The sequence below is a fragment of the Canis aureus genome, chromosome 1 (genome assembly GCF_053574225.1).
Source record: "Canis aureus isolate CA01 chromosome 1, VMU_Caureus_v.1.0, whole genome shotgun sequence".
NCBI classification, from domain to species: Eukaryota; Metazoa; Chordata; class Mammalia; order Carnivora; family Canidae; genus Canis; species Canis aureus.
In genome coordinates this window covers 115,412,901-115,431,079 of record NC_135611.1, presented here as the reverse complement: position 1 = coordinate 115,431,079, position 18,179 = coordinate 115,412,901, and the positions used below count along the sequence as shown (strand labels likewise).

General features: G+C 61.4%; 2 protein-coding genes across 26 annotated transcripts in view; one reads left to right on the top strand and one right to left on the bottom strand.

Annotated features, from left to right (window-relative positions):
• The window catches only part of SIPA1L3 (signal induced proliferation associated 1 like 3), a 235,445-nt gene extending 232,942 nt beyond the window's left edge, over positions 1-2,503 (top strand). For all 6 annotated transcript variants that reach the window (XM_077853554.1, XM_077853508.1, XM_077853545.1 and 3 more), the window contains one exon: positions 235-2,503. In XM_077853554.1, the coding sequence (XP_077709680.1) occupies positions 235-378 (144 nt within the window). In that variant the 3' untranslated portion in view covers positions 379-2,503. The remainder of the gene's footprint in view (positions 1-234) is intronic.
• Positions 2,504-4,612: 2,109 nt separating this feature from the next.
• Positions 4,613-17,958, bottom strand: DPF1 (double PHD fingers 1). Of its 20 annotated transcripts, none has more exons than XM_077853314.1 (12): positions 17,828-17,958; positions 11,816-11,976; positions 11,616-11,723; positions 10,169-10,296; positions 9,823-9,906; positions 9,343-9,421; positions 8,997-9,128; positions 8,051-8,101; positions 7,839-7,958; positions 6,667-6,779; positions 5,921-6,044; positions 4,613-5,781 (listed from the first exon to the last, which is right to left on the bottom strand). In XM_077853314.1, exons 1-12 carry the CDS (start codon positions 17,857-17,859, stop codon positions 5,711-5,713), a joined length of 1,203 nt encoding a protein of 400 aa, XP_077709440.1. In that variant the 5' UTR covers positions 17,860-17,958; the 3' UTR covers positions 4,613-5,710. The 20 variants fall into 20 exon arrangements, 16 of the variants coding, with proteins under 16 accessions (XP_077709440.1, XP_077709430.1, XP_077709457.1 ...); XM_077853304.1 differs by having other exon boundaries at positions 9,823-9,912; positions 17,828-17,957; XM_077853331.1 differs by having other exon boundaries at positions 5,921-6,014; positions 9,823-9,912; positions 17,828-17,957.
• Between the last annotated feature and the right edge of the window lie 221 nt (positions 17,959-18,179).

Sequence of the window (18,179 nt, the reverse complement as noted above, 5' to 3'; positions counted from 1 at the left end):
CTCCCAGGAATCTGAGGATAACAGCAGTCCCTGAGTTGGGTGGCCATGAGGGTAAAATGGGGTGAGAATCACAGTGAGATCTGTGTTCAAAGAGCTGAGGAAACGGGTCCAGAGAGATGAGGCCATTTGCCCAGCGTCACCTAGCTGCAGAGCAGCAGAGCTGGGATTTGAACCCTGGCCGCTGGCTCAGGAGGCCTCGGCCGCCCGCCCGCTGACGCCGGCCCCGCCCCGCAGGAGAAGCAGGACAAGGCCGTGCTGCAGTCCGAGGTGGCCAGCCTGCGACAGAACAACCAGCGCCTGCAGGAGGAGTCGCAGGCCGCCAGCGAGCAGCTGCGCAAGTTCGCGGAGATCTTCTGCAGGGAGAAGAAGGAGCTGTGACGCGGAGCAGCCCCCCAGCCCCTGCGCGGGCCAGCTGGGGGCTCCTGCTCTCCCGGCCCCCAGAGCTCGCTGCCTGCCAGTGCAGGTGTGACCAAGACAACCCAGCCAGGGCCCCACTGCCCTCCTCGCGGACGCGGCCACCGGCCGGCAGTGGGCCTCACCGGGCTGGGAGCTGCGGTCTGCTGGGACCTACAGCCCCACAAGCTGGTGCGGTCGCAGGGCCCCTCGGAACCGCCCATCTCTGGTCCCTGGGAACTGGACCGCGCCCACACCAGGCCCCAGGCGGCCCGTCTAGCCTCTTCCGAGGACCAAGCCCTCAGAAGCTGTAGGAGGGGCAGAGGGAGGGCAGGAGTGCATCTCCAAACCCCGCAGCTCCAGGAGTCCACAAACCAGGTTTCTTCACCGTGGACAACAGAGTTTGGGCTTGTGGGGCCAAGCCCCCTGCATGAAAAACCAGTGTGAAACTGGCCCGCGCTCCCCCCAGGCCCCTAGAGAGAGGAGGGCCTGTGTGGAAAGGGCCAGGGCTCTCACTCCCGGTGCACTAGCTCCAGAAAAGCACGAACATTAACCCCTTCCGACCTTATTCTTCCAAAAAGCAGCCAGGAGCACTTTCTTAGAATATTCTTTTCTTGAGACCCCAGGATGGAGAGAGGAAACCCCAGCATCCAGAGGCAGCATCTTTGAGGGGAAACTCTATTTGCACACTCGGGACCGTTTATACAAGTCTTTTTTTCTATCAGCCCCTCACCGCCAGAGGCCACAGTGCCTGGGCCACCCCCCTTCCAGCTCCTGCCCTGGCCCAGGCGGCAAAGCCTCATCTCTCCCCTCCCCCAGCCCCACCAGCTCCAACCGCACAGCCAGGGCCTCTCCCGGGCACCAGGAGGGGCTCCACGGCCGGGGTCAGGGCTGGCCAGAAGACAGCCTTCATCTCCTCTCTGGTGGTGGTTTCCCTTCTCAACCAAGCGGACATCAGACACCCTCACTGTGTTCCCCGGGGAGTGCTTTGCTGTGAGACCCACTAGACGCTGCTTCTCTAAAGGCAATAAGGGGGAGCTTGCCAGTCAGCCAAGCCAGAGTGGTACTACGCTGTTCACCCAGGAAACAAGAGTTTCTTTTTTTCCTTTAAAAAAAAAAGATATATATATATATATATATTTATTTTTTCATGTAGAGTTGCGCCAGAACAAGGCTTGTATGGCCACGATCTGTGGATCCCCCCCAACCTCACGCTGAGGATGGAGGCGTGTCCCCCCATGGGCTGGGACTCAGTGGGAGGACTCCAAGGGGTAAAGTCAGGGTGGGCAGGCCGGTGGGCTTTCCCATTTGGGGAGGCAGCAGGCCGAGGGGGGGCGGCTAGCCCCGCTCCAAGCAGCACTCTCTGGGCTGGAAGCCAGCACCAGGTGGCCCAGCCCTTGTCCAGAGACCCCACCGCTTTCTCTTGGGGGCCAGAAACCTCAGGGAAGGGGGCTGTGGGGACCGCACGGGACACAGGCACTCAGGTGCCAGGCTGGACGGGAAGGTGCCAGGCTGGGCTGGCAGGGGCAAGAGCAAAGGGCACTCTTGTCTCCCTGCCATCAACCTCTGACCCCAGCAGCACTGCAGTCCCGCAGGAAGCCCTCAGACCTGCCATCGCCTGTCCCTCCCCCGTGGAGTGAGAGGAGGGCCGCAAAGTGGGGCCTGTGTGATCCTCAGCCCTGGCCAACTACTGTGATCTCTCCGCCCCTCTTCCCCACCCCCTCTCTGGAAGGGTTCTCCAGGACCACGGGGTGCCCTTCCCTCAGACCCTAACCTGGAGGCTGCCCCCCCCCCTTTTTTAAGTTCTCCTCACATCTTCAGATCATTCGAATCGTTTTTGGGGACCTAATCATGTACATTGACAAGTGTAAATTATGATTTTTTGGTTTTGTTTTCTGTTATTTTTTAAGGATCTCTGCAAAACTATTTAATTTGAGGTTGGTGTTCTATCTGAAGGTTTGAAGATAGGGGTTTTTTCATATGTTGATTTGTTTCGTTTGGATTTTTTTTATTCTCCATTGTCTTTTTTTTTTTTTCCCCTATCCCTGTCTTGAAATTTTCTGGCATGTTTCTGGAGGTTTCAAAGGAAATAAATGTTTCATAGAAATGGCTTCTGTGTTCACTAGCTGGGCAGCTGCCTGGAGTCACTGATGGGAGGGTGTGGTCCAGCATCATCCCCCTTGTCCCAAACGCATCACACACACACACACACACTTCCCTAAGCACCAGCCTTGCAAACTCCCTTTCCTTGAAACCCAAACGACAGAAATTCAACACTCAGAGGGTAGAAAGTCCTCAAGTTGGAAAGAGAGATGGCACCGAGGAAGTCCTTTCTGGCGGCCAGAAAGCCAGAGCAGGCCCACGGAGGGTGCCGGTTTGGGAATCAGTGGTCAAACTTTGGGAAATCTGGAGGTTGCACAGGCGGCGGGCCCTCCAGCTCGCGGAATCGGTTCTCGGCGGGGGGCTCGGCGCCAAGGGCCCCCTGCCTCCCCCGGCGGCCTCCCGGGCCACGCCCTCCCGGCGCCGGCTCATTTGCATGTCCCCGCCCTCGATGGGAGGAGGCCTCCCCTGCCCGTCGGGTGGGCGGTTTCGGGTGCAGACCAGGCCCTGCCTCCAGGCCCTCGGGGCGCACAGCGAGGCGGGGGCGCCCCTAACCTCGGCCCTGGGCCCGGCCCGGCCCCTGCCCTCAGGAAGGCCTCGCAGCGTGACCTGGGGATCACGGTCCGACTGGTTTTCGGAACCTCAGAACCAACCGCACGTGAAATCCAAGGTCTGGCCTCCTGCGGGAAGTCCGGACCGAGGAGCAGCCAGCCTCGCGACGGGGCCGCCAGGTGGCTACACCTCACCCCCTCACCTGTCATTGGGTCTTCCATCTCTGAGCTAAAAACCTGATGCTTCTCTGACTCAGCCTCTCCCCTCCCCGCCCCCCCCCAAAAAAAATCTCTTTCCAAAACGGGTATATATCCTTTTTCCAGAGGAGGTGGACCAGCTATTTCCACATCTCCTAAAAATTCTAGAGTGTTCCAGACACTCTTCCAGTCCCCGCCCTCCTTGAGGCCCCATCCTCTCCCCGTGCGCCCTCCCCCCACCAGCATGGGAACGGTGGAACAAGATGTTCTCACATCCTCTCCTGGCGCCTGTGACACACACCGACGTCCAACGCCCCGCCGCTCGCACCCACACTGTGCCCTGCTGGTCCCTTCCCCATCTTGCCCCACTTTTCGACTTCCTCGGCCACATCCCGTATCCCCGCCGGCGCCCTCTCGGACCCTCCCCCAGCCTCCCTCTGGCGCCCATCACCCCTGGCTCTGTCCCCGGCCAACCTCCGAATCCCTCCATACCTTCGGCTCTCTCCACATTTCTCTATTGTCCCCTAAATGCTTTGTCCTCCCCCCTGAAGCCTCATCTCTGTGCCAGCGTCCTGGGACTCTGCCGTCCCTGGATCCTGCCTGTCGCTGCCCAGTGTGCCTCCCCTCTTCTCTCCTAATGTATGTGCCTGGTTCTCTGCCTCCCCTCATCGGCTCTCCTGCTTCTCCAGATCACTCTCTACCTCCTCCTCCTGTCTCTCCCTGGTGTGTCTGCTATTTTTTCTTACTATTATTTCCTCTCCCACTGAATCTCCATCTCTTCTGTCGCCCCCCCCCCCCCCCGTGGCTCGCTCATCTACCTCTCTCCAGATCTATTTCTTCCCTCTCCTGCTCTTGTTCCGATTCTCTATAAATGTGTGTCTCTCTGCTGATCTCTCGGTGTCCTGGTTCTCTCCTCATCCCGCCTCACCCAAATCTGCCTCCCTCCCAGCATCCCTGGGACGGGGGACCCCAGGTGAGGTCGGGGGATTACAGGAGGTGCTCCTGGCACCCTGCCCCCTCCCCTAGCCCCGGAGGGCGGCCCCTTCATCCTCCCATCCCTTCCCCCCGGGCCCCAGCCCCGCCTCCCCCCTCGCTGCCGATCGCTGCAGCTGCAGCAGCCCGTTGCCAGGGCAACCACAGCTGGCTGGGCGGGAGCCCCCTCCACCCCATCCCCCTTCTCCTTTCCGGCGAGGCTGGGAGGAGCTGGGACAAAGCCAGGGAAAGGCGGGGTGGGGGGGGAGTTGGAGGGAGATGGAGGTCGGGCCGGCTCCAGCTGTTAACCTCGGTCAGCTCTCCCTCCACGAGGCCCCCGTCTCCCCTTCCTGGCGATGCCCCCCAATCCAGCCCGCATAACGAGGCGGTCGCGGGCAGAGGGGTCAGGCCCAGTTTAATACACAGAACAAGTTAATTCACAGCAGAGGCAGGCAATAAAGGAGACTCGTGTACAAGGGGGGGCATGCGTGGATCGGGGGAGACCCCCCAAGCCCACCACCTCCCCCACTTGCAGTCTCAATTTCCCTTTTTTTTAACCCGAACAACAAACACACACAACCACGAGAAACAACCACGCCCCCTCGCTACCCCCAAAATGGCCAGCGAGGGTGGCAGGGGGCAGCCCGGCCTGGCCGGTGGGGAACTGGAGCAGGGGAAGGAGGAAAAACCAGTCCGGTGCAGAGTCTGTGCTTCTCATTCCAGCAGGCGCTGGGCGGGGGCCCGCCTGGCCCCCCCAGCCGACGCCCACCAGCCTGGGGGGTGCCCCCCCCACACCGCCACGGCGGCCCGACCTCGGCCACGGCGGGCACGGAGCGGGCAGGGCGGGGCGCTCGGGGAGGGAGCGGGAGCGGAGTTCAAAACCATGGTTCACGTCATGCAGTATCCACGGTGGGCACCAGGGCGGGGCGAGGGTGGACACCACACCCACCTGCCCGGGCTCACGGGGGAATGGTGCCCACTTTGGGTGCGGAGGCGGGACAGCTGCAACTCCGGAAACCGGGGGGCGGGGCTGCTCGGCAGGAAGCCGCATAGACTGGTGCCCAGTGGATGCTCAGCAGTGCCCCCTCCACCCGGCCAGGCCTTAGAGGACTCTTTGTATATATTAATTTCTTTTTTTTTTTTAACTTTTTGACTTTTTCTTTAGAAAAACGCTGTGTCCGTGCCCCGGGCTGGCATCTGCCGCCCCTCATGCCCGCCCAGAGGCGGGGTATGGCTTTGAGGGGAGCAGAAGCCCCTGGTGCCCATTTGCCAAGGGATGGGGAAGGAGGGAGGAAGGGAGAGGAGCCCTGCTAGGCCCACCAACCCACAGGGCAAACATTCCACTTGCACAGAGGGAAGGGGGGGCCCAGCCCCCTCTCGGGCTCCCCCTCTCCCCCTCCCACGGTGGGGCACTGAGGGCGGGGAGGGTGTGGAGGAGCTCGGAGAGGCAGATGGGTCAGCACCACCCCAGAGGTCCAGGTGAGCCAGAGCCAGGCCTAGGTGAGGGTGATGTAGGCAGAGGCCTTTTCTTTCAGGTGCCGAAGACAGAGGTGACAACTCCAGCTCCCTGTGGGGGAGGACAGGGGGTTAGGCCCAGGTCCTGGAAGGGCTGGCCCAACTCCCTCCCAACCAGCAGACACACAGTGCCTGGTCTTCTCCAGCAGGAAGCCCGCCTTTCGACCTGCCCACGCCCGTGTGGTGCCCACCTCTTCTCTCACCTTCCGGGGGCTCCGCCATGGGAGGACTCAGGCAGTACATGTGGTAACCCCGATCGCAGTCGTCACAAAACAGCAGCTGGTCCTGGGGGGTGAGACCCGCCCAGCTGGCACCCTGGGGGCACGGGCACCAGAAACCGGGGTGGGGGGGCTGGGGCAGGGGTAGGTCAGAGGGGCTGGGGAAGGTTGGTCCCTCCCACGAGAAGGGGCTCCGAGAAGGTCTTTGCATCACGGGATCTTTGCAGAACCCGGCTTGGCCAAGCTGAACACCCCTGTGGTCTGTCCGTTTGCAGTGTGTCGTCTGGGTTTGACAGAGTCTGCGGAACACTTAAAATGACACCCAGGTGGTCTGATACCAGCTCTGGAAGCACTGGATGTGGGTTCGGGTCCCAGCTCTACTAATTTCCTAGACGGGTGACCTCGGGCAAGTCATTTCCCCTCCCTGAGCTGGGTTTCTTCTCTGTGAAGTGGGAACAGGGCACCTACCTCAGAGGGTGGTTGGGAGGAGGCAGGGACATGAGGAGCCCTAAGGGCCCGGCCCGTTAACGGACACTAACAATAATGACAGAACAGGTTACCGCTGCTCCCCGGGGAGGGGCTCCAGGGAGCGGCCTGAGGCGCCCCGGCGGGCGGAGGGGCGGGGCGGGCAGGTCACCTGGGGGCGTGTCCCGGGGCGGGGCGGGGCGGGGCGGGGCGTGTCCCGGGGGCGTGTCCGGGCGGGGCGGGCGGCCACTCACGTCATTCTCCGAGGTACCACACAGGCTGCAGGACTTGCACTCGATGCACTGCCAGCGGTAGGTCCGCACGGCTGCCGTCATGTTCACCGTAAACTGTAAACATGAGGGGTGTCCTGGGGGCCGAGGGGCAGGGATGCGGTTAGGGGCCATCGTGCCCCCTCCCCCGCGGTGGCCGCTGAGCCCGGGGAGGAGACGGCCCGGCCCCCACGCCAGCCCGGCTCTGAGGCTGGGCCTGACCCCCCCTCGCGGTGCCCGGGCCGCCGCGCTGCTGCCGCGGCCACCCGGCCCCTACCCAGCCACCATGGTAACCACATTCTGCTCCCCGGAACACCATGGCAACCGCATTCCATTACCCACAGTGCTGTGGCAACCACTTTCTACCACCCACAACACCCGGGCAGCCACATTCTGTTAACCACTGTGCTGAGGCAGCCGCATTCCATTACCCACAGCAGAATGGCCAACAGGTTCCGTTAACCACAGTAACGTGGCAACCACGTTCTCCCAGCCGCGATGCCATGGCAACTGCCTGGCACAGGGGGGCCCCACACCCTGGGTTCCCTGCAGCCCGAGCCCCATTACCCGGGATACCCTGGCCGCCAAACTGCTTGTGACAATACCGCGCGATGCCAACCCGCTGGCCGTCCCGCTACCCCAGCGCAGAGACCCCCCCGTTGGCCACTACCCCGGTGCCACAACAGCTACCCAGTCGCCATGACAACCACATCGCACTACCCGTAATACCATGACAACCACAATTCATTACCCACTGTGCTGAGACAACCACAGTCTATTACCTACAAGTCCACCCTGGGAAACCACATTCTATTAACCACAAGTCCACGGCAAGCGCCGTCGGTTATCCACAGGACCCCGACAGTGGCCATCCATGACTCATTATCACAGTCCACTCCCCACGATGCCAGGGCAACCATCCTTCACCACTCCTCGTGCCATGATAAGCACAGGCCACCACCACCAATGCCATGACAACCACATCCCAGAGCCTCTCTGACCCCTCTGGGTTTCCCACAGTCCTCAGCAGTGGAATCCGTTGTGCCGCCCCTGGGTTCCCCCCACCAGGCCGCGCCTCTCCACCTCCCATCCTCCAGATCTAGATTCCTGGTGTGCCCTCCACCCAGGCCCCCGGCAACCTCGGGTGGGGGTATCACCTGATCGCCCACAGTCAGCACAGGAGATGAGGTCCTCGGGACACCCAGTCTTCTTGGAGCCACCCAGACAGAAGTCACAGTAGCCGTTGGGGATGACAGTGCCGTCAGGTGCCTTCTTGGCTGAAAGACAGCAGGCAGGGGTTGCCGCAGGCAGCCAGGGACACCTAGTCAGAGGCTGCTGGGGAAATAGGGGCAGAGGGAGGCATCCCTACCTGTGTGTTTCCTCTGTGCCTCAGGGACCCAGGCCAATTCTTTGTAAAACTCTGGGGTTGGGGGGACAGAGAGAGGGACTCTCACCACAGGCAAGGCTCCACCCTGCCCCCAGCCTCAGCCCCAAGGGTGGACCCCTTTTTCCAGGCCCGGAGGGAGGTAAGGAGACAGAGTAGCTCCCCTGAGCTGCGGCCAGTAGCAGAACAGAACTGGGGACCCAAATAACTCTCATCAGGAGCCCCAGACTCTCTGAGGACAACCCACACATCCTCTTTATTAGGTAAAATTGCAAATAACAGCTTTAGGAAGAGCCCCCTGCTTCCCCATTCATACACACTTCTACCAGACAACCAGTGCCAGCTAAGCGCCCGACTAGATAAAAACTGGGGACGCCACTCGCCAAGATCTGATATGGAAACAGACGGACATTCACAAGAAAAATCCTGAACACGGAGGTGCCCGGGTGTGTAGAGGGGACGGGATGAAGAGACTGCCCTCTCCCACCAAGAGATGGGTGGGAAGACAGTCCCTCCACCGGCAGAGCCTCCCCAAGCCCTCCCCCACCACTCGGCTGTCAGGGCTGGCACGGGATTGGCATGGGCAGGCGCCAAGGGCTCCCAGGCCACAGACCCTGCCCCTCAGCCAAAGCTTCGAGGAGAAGGGAGAGAGGGAGGCAGGGAGGGAGGGGAGTCATCTATCACCCCCCTCCCCAAGCTCTAATTGAAACAATAAATCAGACCCAGAAATATTATGCCCGGCCGGGAGCGAGAGGGAGAGATGGTTGGTTGCCATGGCAACCCCAGAGCCAGCATCCCCTTGGTCGGTGGGGGGAGGGGACCGCTGAGCTGGAGATTTTCCAGAAATGTCTAATGTGCCCCCTCCCTCCCCGGCTCCTCAGCCCCCACTCCCCGGGTCCCTCACTACCCCACAGCCCGCCTGCCTGCTCACGTTTATGGTTGTTTTTCCGGTGGAAGGGCAGGGCGTGGCGCTCCGCGTTCTCCTCCCCCTCCTCCTCAGCCAGGTGGGTGTGGGTGTAGTGGTAGCTGAGCCCTGGCCGGTTCTTATACCGTTTCCCACAGACTGGAGGGCGAGCAGGGAGGGGGGCGGGTCAGCCCTCCCAGCCTGGCGGCCTCCACCCTGGGCGGCCTCCACCCTGGCCTCGGGGTCACACCTCCCCCCTCTGCCAGAGGCCTGAGCGCCCCGCCCACCGGGCTCTAGAACAGGAGGGAGGGGGCCAGCAGGGGGGAGGTCTCTAGGCCCCACTCTCTCTCTCCCCCTCTTCAGAAGGACTCACTATCACAGACATACGGCTTGTCTCGGTCCTCGAGGGAAGCGGTGTCCTGGCGTTTCCGGAGACCCCCGATGCCGTATGCCTGCGGGGGAAGGGGCGGGGGTGAGCGGCCAAGAAACGGAGGGAACCGGAAGGGCTTTCACCTCGTGGGCCTGAAAGGTGACCCGCAGCTCTGCCACTTCCTAACTGTGGGCCTCCACCGAGAGGTTCAGCTTCCTCGCGTGTAGCGTGGGTATAAGGCGGCTCTCAGCCACTGGACAATCTCTGTTTTGCAAACGGTATAATGATATCTGAGCCTCGGTTTGCTCATCTGTAAAATGGGTTTAAGATCCTCTACGAACCCCCTTCCCACCCCCACCCCGTCAGGCTTCTCTGGGGATTAAATAGGGTCAAACTGGGGCAAGGCCGGACCATTGTGTGTGCCCAGTACACTGGCTCTGCCACGGAGGGGTGGGGCGATGGAGAAAAGTTGAGAGGTAATACCTTTCCTTTGGCCCTGTTCTTCCTCCTGGGAATGTCATCCTCCAAGTCTTCCACCTCAAGATCATGTGGAAACTCCAGCAGCTGCTGTTTCTGGGCACCAGGAGAAGGGGGATCGAGGTCAAGAAAATGGGGGGGATGCTGTCCTGCTCTGGGGAAGTTCTGGACACCGCTGGAGATGGGGGGGAGGAGGGCAAGTCAAGAGGGGCTTCTAAAAAGAGACAGGGTGTGGGAGGATGGAGATCCAGGGTGCCCCAAGGCCCGGGGAGACTGCAGAGCAGGAACAGGATGTGCCAGGGCAGGTGGCAGGGATGAGAAGGCAGCTCAGGCCCCTGAGGGGTGGTCCCACCTGGCAGTCCATAATGGTCTCCTCCTCCTTCAACTCAATCTTCTTCTCCCCTGTCTCCGCACACAGTAGCGCCTCAAGGACTGGCCCTTCTGGGAGGCCGCCCTCCTTCTTCAGGGGTGCCTCACAGTCTGCAGACAAGGGTGGGGTCAGGGGGGTATGTTGTCCCTGGAGGATTCCTCAAACAGCCCGGGTCAGGGAACCATGCCCTTTGCTTCAGGACAGAGGCTTTCCCACACTCGACCAGCAACAAGACTCAAAGACTCAATCATACATACTGGGAAGGATGCCGAGACCCTGAGAAAGACACAGCCAGACCCTCAGATCCACTCAGACACACTCAGAAGGAGACACAGCCAGACCCTCACTTACACCTGGATGCATGTGGAGAGCTACAGACACTCAAACAGGGCACACATGGAAAGTACAGATCATCTTGAGGCAGCCAGACACACAAAGGAAGAGATACACCCAGACACGCGGAGGAAACTCATCCAAGCCCTTGGATACACCCGGAGACAATCAGAAAGGGACATTAAACCATTAGCTCAACCTAGATCCACATGAGGAAGACGCAGCCAGACCCTGCCATACACCTGGACACACACGAGAGCGAGACAGACATACCTAGAGAGAATCACTCAGATGGATACACAAGGGGGAGGGACACAGTCCCTCTGAGGCAAACAGACACACCCAGAAAGACACAGATGGACACATAGTGTCCAGATGGACACTTCAATACACCTGGACCCACACAGACCCTTGGATACACCCGGACAGGAGAAGAGAAAGAGCCAGCGACTGTGACACTACTGGTCACAGTCAAAAGGTCATAAAGCCCAACACTCTGGCCAGACGAGCACACGTGGGCAGAAATATACGTAATACTCCAGCCACGAAGGGCTTCTCCCAGACATCCCAAAGCATCTGGACACTCAAAGGAAGAGACACCCAGACGCCCTGATACACCCAGACACACTCAGGATACCCTGCTAGACCAGACACACACAAGACTAAATAGCCCCTCTAGTACTCTTGAAAACACCTAGAAAGAGACACAGACACTTTGATATGCTCCCCTACGGATGGAAAGACACCCGGACACATCCAGACACACATAGGAGGCACCCACAGGAAGAAAGCCAGCGGGACCCTGATCCATCCCAGCTCGCCAGGGAAGGTACACCCAGGCACACACGAAACAGATACCACTCTGCCCACGAATACACCTGGGCCGGAGGAGAAGATACAGCCCAAGTCCAAAGCCCAGTCACTCGGGGGGAACTGGAGAACGTCTGGACTACACCAGACGCACACCTGCAGACAAGCGCTGGGAGGGAAATAAAGGCAAATGCTCAGACCTGCAAGGGCCTCACCACACACGCATGAGCGGGCGCTGGGGGCACTGATGGGGTCCCCCCCAGGCCCAGGATGAAGCTCCACCCACCGATCTTGTACTCGCAGGGCCGCAGTCTGGGGTCCTCCAAGATGTTGAGTCTCCGTTTCTTTCTCCAACAGCGCGCCGGGTACGTGTAGATCTGTCCGGGGGCCAAACCTGGAGTGAGAAGCGCGAGGGGCCGTGAGAACAAGGGGAAGGCGGCCCGCAAAGCCGCCGCCCCGCCCCGCCCCCACCCTCCGGGCCGGTACCAGGGCCGCGGTGGGTCTTTTCCATCCAGATGTAGCAGTTGTTCTGGGCCACGCCGGTCTGCGAGTCGAGGAAGGGCAGGCGCAGGCTGCGCTCGGCGCACAGGCGCGCGTTGTAGCTGCGGCAGTGCTCAATGGCCTCGCGGTAGAAGTCCTCGCCTAGGCTGCGAGGGGGCGAGCGAGCGGGCGAGTGGCTGTCAGCAAGGGCGCGAGCGCCAGGTGGCCCAGCAGCCCCCCTCGGCGCGCCCCTCGGGAGTGGGTGGGCCTACTCTCCCAACCTCCCCTCTCCCCCCTGTGCCTCCGGGACTCAGGCGCCCCCAGCCCAGGGCCCAAGCAGGCCTGGAGCCAACAGGCAGATAGATACACACCATACAGAGACGGACAAAAATACACCAGGACCCATCCCTACAGGCACGCGTCAAAATACACAACACAACCAAACCACACAGGATTCACACACAAAGAGAGACATATCCCAAAACTCACAAAGGAGAAACAGACAAACCTCACATATGTGCACAAATATCTACTGAGAAAATACAAACATCGCCGTCCCATAGTGTAGAAACAGACACATCCCACATATATCCATGCACGAATACACCTCACATATCCAAAGACACACAACATAAACAAAGCACCCGCACAAAGACACACAATGTGCAGAGATCACACACACAGCACTACACACACATACACGCATCCAAAGACACACAGTGATACACAAATATTATGAGAAGAATGTTAAACTACCCACACATGCACTTATATACCCAAAGACACAACACAAACAAATTACACACACACACTCACACACACACTATCCAGACAAACTATACAAAGAAATCACACAGATTCACACAGGACACACACACAATCACAAAGATACACAATATAGAAACCAACATCTAAAATACCGCATATCCACACAAAGATACAACACAGAAACAGACAAATCCACCCATATTCACACAAAACTGTACAAATACATGCATGCCTACAAATCCAGACACAGAACACAAGCGATGCACAGTTCCAAAGGACATGTACGCACACTCAAAGACCCAAATATCCAAAGATACCTAGTGTAGACTAAAATAAATTAAACACATATCCACACACATATCAAAAACAAACAAACAAGTGACACGCACTCCACATGCCAAGACAAAGGTAGTGTGGGCTTCACTCAAGTTTCCCAAGCCTCCCGCACCCCCAGACCGTTTCAGTCTCTCCCCAACCCCGGGGGTCGCCGGGCGGGACGTGACCCCCCTTCCCCCGAAGAGGACCCGAACAGGACTCCGAGTCCCCCACACCCTCCGCTCCTCCAGGAGCAGCGCATCGGACCCCGCTCTTGCCAGGGACCCACGATCACACACATCCGCACCCCCGCGCAGCACGGCCCACGGTGACAGCCCCCCAGACACCCCATCGGCCCCACCCCCGGCCGCCACACACGCACACACACACGCGCGCGCCCGCGCAGACCCGCCCGCGCGCCCTCTCCCGCCTCCCGCCGGCCCGCGGCACCTCAGGGGGCCGGGGATGACCGTGGCCATCTTGCTCCCCGGGTCCTGCCCCCAGCAGGTCCCCGCCGGGTCGGTCCTCCCAGCGCTCGGGCGGGCGCTGAGGCCGCCCATCCATTCATTCCCGCGGGGCGGGAGCACCGGGGCCACAGCCAATCAGGACGGCAGGGCGGGCCCGCCCGGGCCATGCTGGGAGTGGTAGTCCGGGCCGGGGGCCGGGCGGGACCCCGCGGGGCAGGGGGCAGGGGGCAGGGGGCAGGGGGCAGGGGGCAGGGGCGCGGCCCCGGGAGCGCGCGCGGTCACTCACGCGGCCACTCACGCGCGCCCGCTCCCACGCGCCCTAGCGTCCCGGGCACACGCTCCCACGGGCACACCTGGGCTCGCACACACCCACCTACGGCAGTTTACACACACATTCACACGTATACTCACAGCCTCCCACGCAGACTCACGCACACTTCCCTCCCACGCCTTCACAGACTCACATACATTTACACTCACACGAACACTCCGAAGCCATGAGACTTAGAGATACCCTGGAGGGGCCCGCACGGGCGTCCCACCCGCGCCTGCGCTCGCCTCACCGACACCTCTCCCTCCCGCATCCCCAGGCCCTCCCGGCTCCCAGCGCCCGGCCTGTCCGGTCCCCGGGCTGTCCCCGGCACGGTGACCCCGCGCGGGCGAGCCCGTCCTGCCGCAGGCCGGTCGCCAGTAAGGAGCTGTAGCCGCACCTGGCGGGTTCGAATCCCGCCTCTGCAACTCGGTGGCCATGTGGCCTTGGGCAAACGACTTAACTTTCCTGGGCCTGTTTCCTCACCTGTAAGATGAGGATGACACCTCATTGGATTGTTGTAAGGATTAAATGAGTAAATAGAGTGTTTTTAGTTTTAGTTTTTCCACATCCAGCAGGGAGCCCACCATGGAGCTTAAACTCACCACGGAGAAATCAAGACCTGAATTGAGATTGATTCGGAGGCCTAACCCATTGAGCCACCCAGGTGCCCCCCCATATAGTGTTTTTAAAAGGTACCCGGGGTGGGCAGGGGGGAGATGCCAGCGTGGCGAAGCAGTTGAACGTCTGCCTTTGGCCCAGGGCGTGATCCCGGGATCCAAGATTGAGTCCCACATCCAGCTCCTTGCAGGGAGCCTGCTTCTCCCTCGGCCCCTCTGTCTCTCTCCGTGTGTCTCTCATGCATAAATAAATAAAATCTTTAAAAATAGATGAATAAAATAAAAGGCACCTGGCAGGTAGTAGGTTCAGTAAATCCACTCCATCAAGGAGATCGGATATGAAGTCAGGTGTAAAATGGTGCTAGCCAACCACTACCAGAAAGAATAATGCCTGGCCCATAATAGATGCTCAATAAGTATTTGTTGAATGAGTAAATAAAAATATACTGGTACCCACCAGGTGCCAGACACAATTCTAAGTACTTCAACAGCCAGCAGCTCATACGATTCCCATAATGACCCTCCCAGGTGATGCTATGTTTACGCTCATTTTCCAGATAAGAAATCTGAGGCAGAGGGAGGTGAAACCACAGGGCCCTCAGCTCCTGGTGGCGCTTGACGGTGGGGCTAAGAGGATTCACTCATCTAGGTATCTGTACCCAGGTGAGTTTCACCTCCTTCTTTCTCCCTCTGTCACCAGCACAGACTGTACCCTAAGGAGTCCCCAGACAGCGAGCTGCCCCAGCAGGCCACACCAACATGGACCGGAACCCCCCTGGTCCAAAATTTGTGTTCCAGTATGGGCCCCCTCCTGGATAAAACCCCCACAAGTGTCCTTGTCCACCAGAGGGCTCTGCAGCAGCCAGAGAGGCAGACTAGCCTTCACCTCTTTTGTCACCTGATGCCTCCACCTACCCTCTGGTGAGAGAGATGCCCTCAAGGTCCTCCAAACTTATCACCTCTACACACACACACACACACACACACACACACACACACACCTAGTGTTAGACCCCCTTCCACAAACTCTCCCCAGTCTCCCAGGGTAAGGCCTTGACCTCCCCGCTTCCCACTCCCAACAGGACACAGTGGGTCCCTGCTTCACATCTGGCCGAGAGTAGGGGGTAAGGGGAGTAAGTGAAGGATGCTGGTACCCCCACGCTCACTCTGGCCTCCAGGCCTCTATTCCGGCCACCTCATACCTCACCCCTGGTAAGCCCTACCCCTCCGCCCATCAGCTCAGCTCAGAGAGTGCCTGCCCTCGCACCTTCCTCTCTCACCTCCCACCACCCTCACAGATCCCCCAACACATTACACCTGCTCCCCACACCTCCAGCCTCAGACACCCCAGCTCACGCCTGCCCCACCCCAGAACCCTTACATCAATTTGCTCGGTTAGGGGCCTGAACATAGAATAGTCCGTCACCTCCCTGGAGGCCCCTGTCCATCAGCACAACTGACCCACCACCCGAGCTGTCGCTTCCCCCCTTTCCTTGCCCCTGGTCACCTTCACAGATCCGTCTCCCACACTTGAACTCCCCTGCCCACGGGGTCCTCCTAGCCCACCGCCCTCCCTCAACCCTGCAGACCCCTCAGAGGATGAAAGCAAAGAAGGGCACACTGGCGCTCCCACCCTAACCTTATCCTGGCCTCCAGGCCCCCGCAATGCCCTATATGGAAACAGGACCACAGAGAAATCAATATTGATACTTCTAATAATAATCAGTACACTTAGTCAGGGTCAGGCTCTGAACCAAGCGCTTTACAAAGATCACGACAGCCCCTGGAGGTGATAGGCAGTTATGATTCCCCAATACTCAGATGGTAACACTGAGGCTCCGGAGGGGGGTGGTGAATTAATAGCTCAAGATGAGGTCTGGAACCAGGCAGTCAGAACCCCTAGGCCCGCTCCCACCAGCCTCCCAAGGGGATTTGGCTCCCACAGTCTTGCGGGAGCCGGATCCTACCCTCGACCCGGCGGACAGCTCAGCTCCACGGGAGAGCAAAGAAGGGCAAAGAAGGCGGCGGCCCTCCCGCCCCAGCGCTTCCTCCCGCCTCCTCCAGGGCCCGGCCTGGGGTCAGAGTGAGGAGGCCAGGAAGCCTGTGGAGCCACCAACCTGTACAGGAGCCCTGTCCCGGCCAGTCTGAGGGTGTCCCTCAGAGGAGCCACGTCTGTCTGTGTGTAAGACAGAGCGAGAGGGACGCAGGAGGGTGTCGGCGTCACACACCTCCTCCCGCTGACCCCAGCTCCACACACGCCCCGCAGCCTCTCTGGCTCCGCGCAAAGCCGAGGCACACGTGTAGGCGCGTGCCCGTGAACCCGCGCCCCGCGCCCCCAGCTCCCCCGCAGGCAGCCGGGCGCTGCTGGGGGCCTCGGGTCAGCCGTCAGCCCCAGCCCTGGGAGCGTGGGGGCGCTCCCCGCCCCTTCCCCGTCCCCAGCCGCCAGCGCCGCTCAAGGTCAAGGCGGCGAGCGCCAGGGGTTGGGGGGAGCGGGGCTGCGGGGAGGTCGCCCCAGCCCCTTTGTGCGGCGCCGCGGGCGTTCGCCCTCCGCCTCCTCCCCAGCCCCGGCGGAGGGGGAGGGGAGCGCCGCGCTCCCCGCCGGGGAGGGAGGGCGGGAACGGCCGCGCGCCTGTCACTCTGCGCCCGCTGTCACCGCCGGAGGAAAGGGGGTGGGGAGCGCTGGGACCCGGGAGTCCGGGATCCCGAAGAGGGAGCGGGCGAGCGAGCGAGAGATGGAAAGAGAGAGGGGAGAGAGGTGGCCAGAGCGAGGGGTGGCGAGGAGAGGGCAGGCTTGAACCGGGCGTCCAGGTGCCCAGCCACCGGGCCGCGAGGAGGCCAGCGCTCGGAGCGGGGACGCGGACAGGGAGAAAGGGGGGGAATCCCCCGAGACTGAGGGCGCTGCCAGCCTCCTCTCCCGAGGCATCCGGTCCCCACGGGGTGAGAGATGCTCTCGTTGGACGTCCCTGGGCGGGGAGAGGGAGGAACGGTCGGAGCTGACTGGGCGTCGGAGCTCCTAGGTCCCGAAGACCCGGGGGAGGAGGAGGGGGAGTCAGGACCCCGACGTCTCAGCGCCCACCCCGCGGCCGCGCGGGCCGAGGGCCCCGGAGAAAGAGGGGGAAAGAGAAGGTGTTCTGGGGAGAGGGAGAGGGTGGCGAGGACCCCGGAGCCTGAGGTCTGCACTTCGGCGTCCGTGCTCCCGGCGCCCCCGGGGACACGGAGGAGGAGAGATGGGGGAGGAGGAGAGGGAAGCCCCTACCCCCACGCTGGGTGGGGAAACGGCCTCCGCCACCCCCCAGCCCGCGCCACATTCCTTCACTGACAGCGACAAAGAAGAGACGCCCCCGCGACCCCGAAGGGGCTCCCGCCCCCAACCCCAGGGGACAACGAGGGGCGGCGGGTCCCCCAGGGTGGGGTGGGGCGCTCGGGGGTCCCCCATTAAACTACCTCCCGCGCGCCGCGTCCCCTTCCCCAGCGAGGGCGGGGGAAGGGCCGGGGGTGGGGGGCGGGATGGAGGGACGTGGACGGCGGGGACACTCACGACTTGAGCGGGTTCTGAATGGCGGTGGCCATGGCCCGCTCGGCTGGGCCGCCTCCGGCCCGGGGCGCTGCTGCCGCCGCGCGCGGGCCCAGCCCGGCCTGCGCCGCCCGCTCTGCCGCCCAGCGCGCTACGATTTCATTCATTCTTGGGGCTGCGGCGCGAGCCGAGCGGGGCGGGCCGGGGGCGGGGCTCGGCCAATCCCCGCACCTCCCGGCGCACGACGGGACGTGGAGTCTAGGGGCGCGCGGCGGCGCCCGAGGGCGCCCCTGGCCGGACTACACGTCCCAGGGGGCGCCGGGAGGACCGCGCGCCCATTGGCTGCTGAGGATACAGGGCGGGGCTGGCTCGTCCC

Excerpts from the sequence above, each read along its gene's own strand:
- DPF1 (XM_077853342.1), bottom strand. The coding sequence starts at position 13,452 with ATGGGCGGCCTCAGCGCCCGCCCGAGCGCTGGGAGGACCGACCCGGCG. Across the intron at positions 9,422-9,822 it reads AGAACAGGGCCAAAGGAAAG|GCATACGGCATCGGGGGTCT; the intron begins GTATTACCTCTC and ends CTTCCCCCGCAG. Across the intron at positions 6,780-7,838 it reads TGCTGACTGTGGGCGATCAG|GACACCCCTCATGTTTACAG; the intron begins GTGATACCCCCA and ends CTCGGCCCCCAG.